Source organism: Lottia gigantea (genome assembly GCF_000327385.1).
Source record: "Lottia gigantea unplaced genomic scaffold LOTGIsca_7, whole genome shotgun sequence".
NCBI classification, from domain to species: Eukaryota; Metazoa; Mollusca; class Gastropoda; family Lottiidae; genus Lottia; species Lottia gigantea.
Genome location: NW_008710370.1, coordinates 4594099 through 4604710, shown reverse-complemented (window position 1 = coordinate 4604710; position 10612 = coordinate 4594099). Strand labels below are relative to the sequence as shown.

At 30.3% G+C, this 10612-nt stretch overlaps 1 protein-coding gene across 1 annotated transcript in view; it reads right to left on the bottom strand.

Annotated features, from left to right (window-relative positions):
• Positions 1-2263: 2263 nt before the first annotated feature.
• The window catches only part of LOTGIDRAFT_210880 (hypothetical protein), a gene marked incomplete at both ends in the record, with an annotated part of 42897 nt that continues 34548 nt past the window's right edge, over positions 2264-10612 (bottom strand). Inside the window, 9 exons of the mRNA XM_009065689.1 lie at positions 2264-2399; positions 3085-3212; positions 4004-4162; positions 4516-4671; positions 5757-5880; positions 6110-6289; positions 8522-8539; positions 9400-9581; positions 9942-10108. Of these exons, the coding sequence (XP_009063937.1) occupies positions 2264-2399; positions 3085-3212; positions 4004-4162; positions 4516-4671; positions 5757-5880; positions 6110-6289; positions 8522-8539; positions 9400-9581; positions 9942-10108 (1250 nt within the window). The remainder of the gene's footprint in view (positions 2400-3084; positions 3213-4003; positions 4163-4515; positions 4672-5756; positions 5881-6109; positions 6290-8521; positions 8540-9399; positions 9582-9941; positions 10109-10612) is intronic.

Genomic DNA, 10612 nt, shown 5'->3' with positions numbered 1-10612 from the left:
AATCAGGCGATATAAATTCATATACTGGTATTTATCATGATAACGGTATATTGCCTAGCCATACAGTAGGCATTTTTTCCACTTTTCTAATTTGCAAAAAAGCTTTGTTTATTCAATGAGTTCTTTTGTTGGAACTCATAACATTCATGCTATCAAAACAAATTTTTTTTAATGTAGAATTTCAATAAAAATCTGATTTTTGTATTCTCTGGCAGCATATTGTTTTAATATCAAGCTTTAAAAATGGATTTTGAGATTCAAAATTTTGGTGCTTAACAAATTTTCTTTTCTTCAATATGTTTGCAATGAATTTTCAAAAAAATAGAAAATCAGTTTCAAGTAGGAAAAATAATAAAAATAACCCAAACCCAAATAATTAAAGCTGTATTGACAGTGGAATCAAGTTTGACAATCAACATATATTGAAATTATATTACAACCATTATAGATAATGCCTTTTTATCTAGAATTCTTTTGGTAATGATAACAAGTGCTCATATTGGAGCTATATACTCTATAAGCTTAAACTAGGGGGATCTTATATGTCTGATGAATCCATGACTGTAGCCACAGTATTGTAATTTTGGGCATTTTAGATTACTTTACCTACATGGTTCGACAAATTTTGAAAAAATATTTTTACACTTAATATTTCACAATTTTGGGAAATTTATTCCAATTTCGCTCACTTTCATTGAAGTTTTGGATTTAGAAATTTTCATTTATGGCTTCACAAGTGATTTTGCCTTGGATTAACTATTATTCATATGTAAAATTCACATACGTAAATTGAATTGTTGATTGTCATACTTGTATTAACTAGTGGTGATATTGTTAATCTATACCTGAGAATGTATTTATAATAAGTATATTATTCACTTCAAATAGTAAAAGATAAATAGAGAGAAAAACATATACCAAACACAGCTGTTTATTCTTTAGATAGATAGGTCCATGTTTTCAGTAAAAATCAACCAATCAAATGCTAATTATTTACTCAATGCATTATGATTTAATAAAATCCTTCAGACAGATAAGTTCATGTTTCCAGTAAAAATCAACCAATGAAATGCTTTATTTACTCACTGTTTCTGATCTAGTAAAATCATTTTAACAAGTAGGTTCATCTTTTCAGTGAAAACCAATCAATCAAATGTTGTAGTTACTCACTGCATTATGATCTAATAAAATCCGTCAGACAGATAAGTTCATGTTTTCAGTAAAAATCAACCAATCAAATGCATGATTTACTCACTGCATTATGATCTAATAAAATCCTTCAGACAGATAAGTTCATGTTTTCAGTACAATTCAACTAATCAAATGCTTAATTTACTCATTGCATTATGATCTGGTAAAATCATTTTGTGATCAAGACAAATAAATCTCAATCCAATATTAGAGATTCAGTTTAATTAACCCCTGTATATGGAGTCACATTAACCCTTTAGCATGTGCATAAAATGATTGCAGACAGACAGACAAAGGACATGGCAATATACATCTACAATTCCATATTGTCATATGAAAGAACCTAAAATTATGTTGGTATTTTATAAAATTCAACATGGTTTATATTATTTACAATTAGGTGCATGAAGTTATAAAACTGGATAAAAAAGACCACTGTCAATGGTTAGTAATGCTATAACACTATATAAAGGTTAGGTTATCCAGCCCCTTATGCCATAAAGCAGACTGAGGTTTCCTACCTCGACCTTGACGTAATGTTGCAGGGGAGGTAACTCCAGATATATCTGTCAGTATGGTATCTGAGATACTAGCACCACTACTACTCTCACTAGGTACCGTTGTATCTACGACTGCAAGTAAACAAACAAACATAGTATATTTTAGGGGTTGTAAAAAGTTTTCTAAATATTTTTTGTGTATCAGAGACAATGAAAGCATCAATTTGCACCATTCCAATTTTCAATCAGACGTCTGTGTTTGCTGCAATTCCACTAAAACTAAGTGTTTGATGATGTCACTAATCGTGAAGAGCCTTGATGCAAGCATATTTTGCTATTAGTGATGTCATCAAACACTTAGTTGAATTGTAGGAACCACAGACATCTGATTGAAAATTGGAATAGCATACATTGATGCTATCAGTGTCCCCTATATATATAAAAAATTTAGAAAATATCTTTACAATCTGCTTAAAGTTCATCATTCTCTCATTTGACAAATTAGGTAAGTTAGAAGCTAATTATAACATAATGACTAATGCTACATTTCATATCTCATTAACATTGATGGCTTAAAAATGAAGTGACTTACTCGTTGAATTGGTAGGTAAAACAGGAGCAAAGATATATGCAGCAAAATCTTCAAATGTTGTTGGTTCTGTATTCTGCTGTATGATTGTCTCTAGGCACTTAGCACGTTCCTCATAGCTACACACTGAGTTAGGGAAACTGAGTCTTGTGTTTAGACTTCAGAGATTATACACATGTGCATTACTGATCAGAACCATTACCCCTCAAACATGAAAGGGAATTTAGGTGGGAAAACTTAATGAATTCATGCTTAGCACTATTTCCATGTGAGTTTAATAACCTTTAGAGAACTATAAACTGTTACTTTTATGATAGGCAGTGAACTAAAAGTTGTCAATTCAAATGTACTTGCCAGGCATGTCTGACACACATCACAAATACATATATCTATGACATATTTTTTTCCTCATCTTTTTTGTGCATCTTCTAGAAATCTTAAAGAGAAAGGTGTGCCATTATAGTAGGTTGATTTTAGTCTTGAATATATGAAAATAGTCTTAATAAGTACTAGAAATCGCATAATTCCTTTAAAAATGACCTCAATCAACGAATTTCTTTGTCTTTTCTGTTTATGGCAGTGTCTCTAAACAGATGACTTATCTTTTTAACTTTCAAACGCAGTTTATTCTGGACACACATGGATTTGAAGGCTCAAATTTCGACAGTGAGCTGTGAACATTGTTATTGATTGGTCTAGTTAAAAAATTCCTGTTTCTGAGACTGCAGTATGATTGGTAAAATAAATGGCGCACCTATCACTTTAATATTTTTTTTCAGAAGTAAAGTACATAAGAAAGGATACAATGAATGAAAGAAAGGCATTAAAGAACGTTTTATACGACTAGCATTGACTGCTGTAGCTCGAACTAGTCCAGGTAATACTTTACTATCTACTATTGAACCATCAAACAGAGGTCCAAAATACGGTACCTAGAACAAACAAGAAGTATGCTTCATTAGTTAAAATTCATCATCATTAAAGGGAAATTCTGCTCTTTTTGTAGGTCGAAATTTTTTTTTCGTTCAAATTTGTGAAAACTATACACCAAAATCCAGAGAAATGCATTTGAAAGTTTTAACTCAAAAATTGAGCCATTGATTTTAAAATGCCAAAACTATTCTAAAAGTTTACATAAGATTACGTAAACTGTTAAACGTTGTTAGTTTTTTGGAAGCCGTTAGAAAACTACCGTATGGATGGAAATAAACGCCTAATTGGAGAAAAATATGTCTCCTACGTTTTCTAAAGATTTCAACTAAATATAACAAGCCATCATAAAGCCAATCACCGAAACTAGGTCAAACTGCTTAACTAACAATTAGTACTCTCTGTTTTTAATTAACCCTTTTTAAAAAAAATTCAGTTTGATCAAGAGGTTACATAGATATAAATAACATATTTTAGAAATATTTTCAGGTATAATTTACAACATTTTTGATAATGAAAATGTTTTACAAGAAAAGTGGAATGCCCCTTTAATACAACACTCTCATCAATAAATAGATAGGATCATCTCATCCAATCATTCAATTCTTCATAGAAGAAGCTTTTTCTGAACTCATGTATCATTCATGAATGTTGAGTTATACCAATAACCAAAACGTAAAAATTTTGGAAGTGTGTGGATGGCTGGTTTGAAAATGACAAGATATTTTGAATATTTTTATAATCTAGTCAACTTGGTCTCAGGAGTATATTTAAGAATGGAAAGGACACCTACCTCATGTTTTCTATTAATTTGTATTCTATATAAACCACATGGTAGTGGATAAATAATGATAATAATATCACCAAACTCTGTTGGTATTATACCCCGCCGGTAATCTCGCGAATGTTCTGACCAGACTATGTGAACTTCATCATTACCCAGATGACGCATCTTTAATAAATAAAATATTGTACAAGTGAGTATTATTTATAATTTAGAGGCCATGGTTCGCCATTTTCTTTTCTATGTCTTTTCTTTATATGGCAGAGTCTTAAGAAAAGACAAGTAGTCATTTTATCACAGATAATTCTGGATACACATGGATTTGAAGGCTTAAATTTAGTCAGTAAGTTGTGAAAACTATTACTAATTAGCTTAGCTAGAAACTTACTGTTTGGTATTTGGTATTTCCAAAACAGGTCAGTTGTCAAATCTTTCTACTGTTTGATTACAATATAAACATTTCCAAATATGCAATGAAAATTGGTGCACAAGGTAATTGAGAAGTGGTTCTCCTGGCTCACCTTAATATGCTTAGATTCATCAGTACCAACAGGCATTCTGGTAGAAACATGAAATATGACTTCACAGCTAGAATTAGCATAATACGGTGCTGTATCACCAGTTGTTTTATTTTTCTGTAAACCACCTAGAAATCCTTGATGATTCTCTAAATCCACCTATAATATAAAATATCATTGAAACTTATGTTCTCTTATTTATATTACAAGTCATGGACTGGCCCCCGTTTCACTAAAGTGCGTAAGTTTACAACAAAATATGAGACTTATGCAAATTCTTATGTGTGTTTCACAAACAAACTCACAAAGATCTTCGCTGCAAAGGATTTACAATTGTCGTCTACAGCATTGTTTTGTTGAATTTACATCTTTATTTCAACAATTAACAGAAAAAAAAAATATTTCATAAGACTCTATAACTCTCCTTAATAGTTTAAAAAGGTTTATTTATGTTGGTGAAAATTTGCAAATTTTTCCAGAATTTGAAGCGTGAAATGACGTCACCTTGACAATTACGACAACATCTTAACTAACAATTGACATTTGAAAAATTGAAAGGTCATAATAGCAAAAATAAAGGCAAATTTGGAAGGGAAATTCTGAAAAACATCAATTGCTTTGATATTAATAAGTTCTCAAAACAGAAATTGACTAGTTTCATCTATTCTAAAGGATTTCATGTATTAAAAAAAGGTTACGATAGGGTACATCTGTCGTAAGTTACACGAAATTTTAAAAATTTTAGACTAATGGAGTTTAGTGAAACAAAGGCCTGGTCACTGGAGATGAGAAATTCTTTTACTTTTTTTTCACGATTATACCATACCATACCACTAGGCAAAGCATAACAACATTGTATAGTGAATTAGATGTACAATTGCCTACTAGAGGCAAATACAACAATGTAAATGGGCTAAAATAAGTATAATATTGATAAATGGAAACAAGTTTTTCTAAATATTTATCATAGTTTTTCGATAAATGGAAACAAGTTTGTCTAAATATTTATCATAGTTTTCGATAAATGGAAACAAGTTTTTCTAAATATTTATCATAGTTTTTCGATAAATGGAGACAAGTTTTTCTAAATATTTATCATAGATTTTCGATAAATGGAAACAAGTTTTTCTAAATATTTATCATAGTTTTCGATAAATGGAAACAAGTTTTTCTGCAGAAACATTTCGGAATTTGGTTTGCCATCAGTTTTTTGAGTTAAATAAAATATATAAAACTTCCAGTACCTCCCAGCCTAATCCTGCTACAAATGTTTCATAATCTCTACTACCAGCTGTATTAGATAATATAGAATTCTTATCTTCTTGTCCTGTAGCCACATAGATTACTGCTATTTTATGAGTTTCACGGCTGAAATCAAGGTATATATGTATGTGAAGAACAATGAAAGATGTCAAAATATCTCTCAGAGGCTGGAATAGAGGCAGATGTTTCGGTCTGATCTGATAGAATCAAATTTGTAATGATGGGCAAATGAAATGAACGAAGTTTTACATCCTACTTTTCTGTAATGACAGGCAATCTAGCAGTTCAAACAAGTCTGTAAAATGTATGAAAAGAATAGAAAAGCATTCCTTACCATTTTTGATTGTCCAAATTTTTCAGTTCCCGTAACAATTTATCAGTTTTCTTCAAGAGATCAAATTGACAACGTTTGTCCCAGGACATCAAACCCATCTGGTCTAATAACATACGACACATTTGAAATGGTGAAATAGGATCTTCTATTTCATCAGGTAACTCTGGTTTAGCCAGCATACTGAAATATATTTACATTCTTATGATTCTCTGACCAAACTATATAATACATGATAATCATCTCATTATTTCACAGCCAGCTCATAATAATGTCCTTATGACAGTTGTTGAGAAAATCTTATTTGATTAGATCATGAGGTTATTTTGACCAATGAAAAGTATTGTTTCAAAAGCAGCGATATTTATCATTTAAAATGTATATGTTATAGTAAATGGGTGAAATAAGTAATTACACGTAATAAATTACTTGTATTTACTAGTCACTGAGGTAATTACATGTATTCACTAGTCAGTTTAGTTATAACATGTATTTACTAGTCACTAAAGTAATTACATGTATTCACTAGTCAGTTTAGTTATAACATGTATTTACTAGTCAGTTTAGTTATTACATGTATTTACTAGTCAGTTTAGTTATTACATGTATTTACTATTAAAAGTATTGTTTCAAAAGCAGCGATATTTATCATTTGATAAACTATGTTAACTAAATATCTTCACAATCTTGTAAAAAAAATCCGATCAAATTTGACTTCATTCATACCAACAATAACATATCAAGCCCTGAGATTTTGATCATGTAATAAACTTTATACTTCTGGACAAAAATTAACCATGGATAATGATGAATGTACAGAAACTTGATGCTAATATTCATCCTCATTATATCTTGTGATATGGCGTTTAACTTATTGTGAAGGGAAAATCTAGACCAAAAATATACATTATCTATCAAAAAAATCCTGATATCGATTTCATACCAAAATCTGGCAGTAAAGGTCCTAGAGTAGCTTCTTATTAGTTTATTTTAAAGGGATTTCTAAACTTTGTATGTGTATTGGCAACACAGATAAATTCGATTTGAACCATTGTGCTTCTTCCAATTCCACAAAAACAAGCATTTTATGACATCACTTTTTCAAAGGCCTGTAGATATTATTACAAGCTTTTGCAATAGTACACAAATTCAGTTTCTGTGAAACTGCAAGAACCACAGACAGCTGACTGACTAAATAATACTACCAGTGTCCCCGATACACATAAAACATTTAAAAACCTTTATACCATCCCTTAAAAGAACTATATTAGCTTAAAATGTATATGTTATAGTAAATAAGTGAAATAAGTAATTACATGTAATAAATTACTTTAGTTTATTTATAAACATGTATTCACTAGTCAGTTTAGTTATAGCATGTATTTACTAATCAGTTTAGTTATTACATGTATTTACTAGTCAGTTTAGTAATAACATGTGATTACTAGTCAGCTTAGTAATTACATGTAATTACTGAATTTCCAGTTATTACTGGTAATGATTTTTTTTGTCATTTTTACACCATATTCAAATCACCATAGAGAACAAATATATAAAAGTACATTGACATAAAAGATAATTTAGTGACAACAATAATTACAAAATAAAGTCTTTGTTTTTGAGAAAAAAATGAAGTGCACATGAAATTTATGATAAAAACAGTGATTTTTTATGTGTATCGAGGACACTGATAGCATCAATTTGCACCATTCCAATTTTCAATCAGACGTCTGTGGTTCCTGCAATTCCACTAAAACTAAGACTTTTATAACGTCATCTCCGCCAAATTTGCTTGTATCACATAAAACCTTTGCGGGGGTGACATCATAAAACACTTAGTTTTAGTAGAATGGCTAGAACCACAGATGTCTAATTGAAAATCGGTATGGTTCAAATTAATACTATCATTGTCCTCGATACACAAAAAAAATTTAGAAAACTTCTTTACAATCCCTTTAAGAATAGAGAACACAATATGAACCATTTAGTTCTTCTGCATGAAAATATTCACTGAAATTTGTTAAGGATTGTGCATGGTTTTCCAAAGAATCTTATGCAAATGATGGAAATTTTACAGCTTTTCAAAAATAATGTTGATAAGTTAACTGATTTTTTTGAAAATTTGATTGAATTCGCCAACAGGCCAAAATGTGAATTTTTATCAAAGATTGAAATTATTGCAGATTTTTAATTGTCCATTTTTTTGCAATTTTTCTATATAAGTGAAGAGGTGGACATAATAGATTCTCCACATATCATATAGAAATAAAAATCAATTTAAAAAAAAAGACATAGAAAATACCAGTACACTAATATATTTTAAAATGGTGGTGTAAAACAAAAAATATGATTGACTAAAAATGGATTGACTACATTAGTACAATATGACACTGGACACCGTATTGATACACTTACAGCTCTATCTCCCTTTGTCTTAGCATTAATAAATAAATATAAATCATATATCAAGCATGCAGTTATATAGTTCTACAAAGATGTTTGTTAAGTCCAGCAAAGATATCTAAATAGCCCAGCAAAGATATCTGTATAGTCAAGATATCTGTATATTCAAGCAAAGATATCTGAATAGTCCAGCAAAGATATCTGTATAGGAAAGAAATCTGTAAATTCAAGCAAAGATATCTAAGTAGTTCAGCAAAGATATCTATATATAGTCTAATAAAGATATCTGTATAGTCCAGCAAAGATATCTATATAGTCAAGCAAAGATATCTGTATAGTCCAGCAAAGATATCTATATATAGTCTAAAAAAGATATCTTTATAGTCAAGCACAGATATCTATTATATATAGTAAAGATATCTGTATATTCAAGCAAAGATATCTGTATAGTCCAGCAAAGATATCTGTATAGGAAAGAAACCTGTAAATTCAAGCAAAGATATCTAGGTAGTTCAGCAAAGATATCTATATATAGTCTAATAAAGATATCTGTATAGTCCAGCAAAGATATCTGTATAGTGCAGAAAAGATACTTATATATAGTCTAACAAAGATATCTTTATATAGCACAGATATATTTATACAGTAAAGATATCTTTATATTCAAGCAAAGATATCTGTATAGTTCAACAAAAATGACTATATAGTCCAGCAAAGATACTTGTATAGTCAAGCAAAGATATCTGTATAGTTCAGCAAAGATATCTATATATAGTAAAGCAAAGTTTAACAAAGATATCTTTATAGTCCAGCAAAGATACTTGTATGGTCAAGCAAAGATCTGTTCACAAAACTAATCATTATTTAGAGGATATCTAAATTTCTCCTACCTGACGTCAGCTTTGTGTTGTTTGTAATATTCTAACTCAGCTTGACGTTGATCTAGTACCATAGTGGTCATCATACCTTCAGCCTGATCACACAAATCTTCTGGTATAGGAGGATTAATATTTAATGGTTTACCAAGACGTAGTAAACACTCAGGACTAGTATTACCAATAAAACTTAGTAACTAAAAGGAAAAAAATTAAATATTTATCAGGGCAACTAGTTAAAAAGAGGTGCTTAAATGCCATCATTAGGGCATTTCGATTCCAAAAGTCTTTGGTTCTTACGATTCCACTAAAACTATACAAAGACATATCTATGAAAAAACCTTAGATGTCATTAGCAGCTTTCATGGAAGTGGCGTCATAAATTCTATAATTACAGGAACAACAGACATCTGCAGAAAATTGGAATAATGCAAATAGAAGCCAATGATAGCATCACAGAAAACCTCTTAACAACGCCTTCAACAGTTAGAAATTCACTCATCAAATAATTGGCATTCTATCTGAAACCATCAATTCGAAGTCAAGAGAAAACTCACATCATCAAGATTATCGTCACCATTTTGTATACCAGTGGTACTATATGATGGTAGTGTATTTATAGTACGTGATGATGCTGGTACTGGTGCCAGCTGCCGAGTTGAAGGACTAGATTCTATATTAATATCACTATCTTCTTGTATAATCAATGGTTCTAACTCCATATCTGTCACCTGACCTAATAATACTTGAGCATCTGAAAAGAAGAGTTTGTAGGGCTGATAAATAATCGATTATTGTCGCTAGGAATTTATAATTTCAATTATCGATCATCGAAATATATTATCGATTAAATGTAAATCTGCTATTTTCTCCTGTGCAACCTTTAAGAAGTCAAAATTTTTTCGCACATTGTTTCCCTTCAGAAATAATATACCCACAATAACCTATAATAACTGATCAAAGCAATAATATACTTCTATGACACAAATATAACCCATGGAAATAAAAACATGATTTTTATTTAATATTTAAGATTAAGATTTCTCACATACAATAATTTGATTATTAATCGATTATTGATCAGTATTATGCAATTTGGTAATCGATACCCGGCCCATTACTGAGTTCTACTATCTGGATATTTGAGGAATGAATGTTGATCTTGTTATCGTTATGGGGAAATAAACGCTGGTTTAACATGTGACAAAACAAATGACCCGGCGAAGCG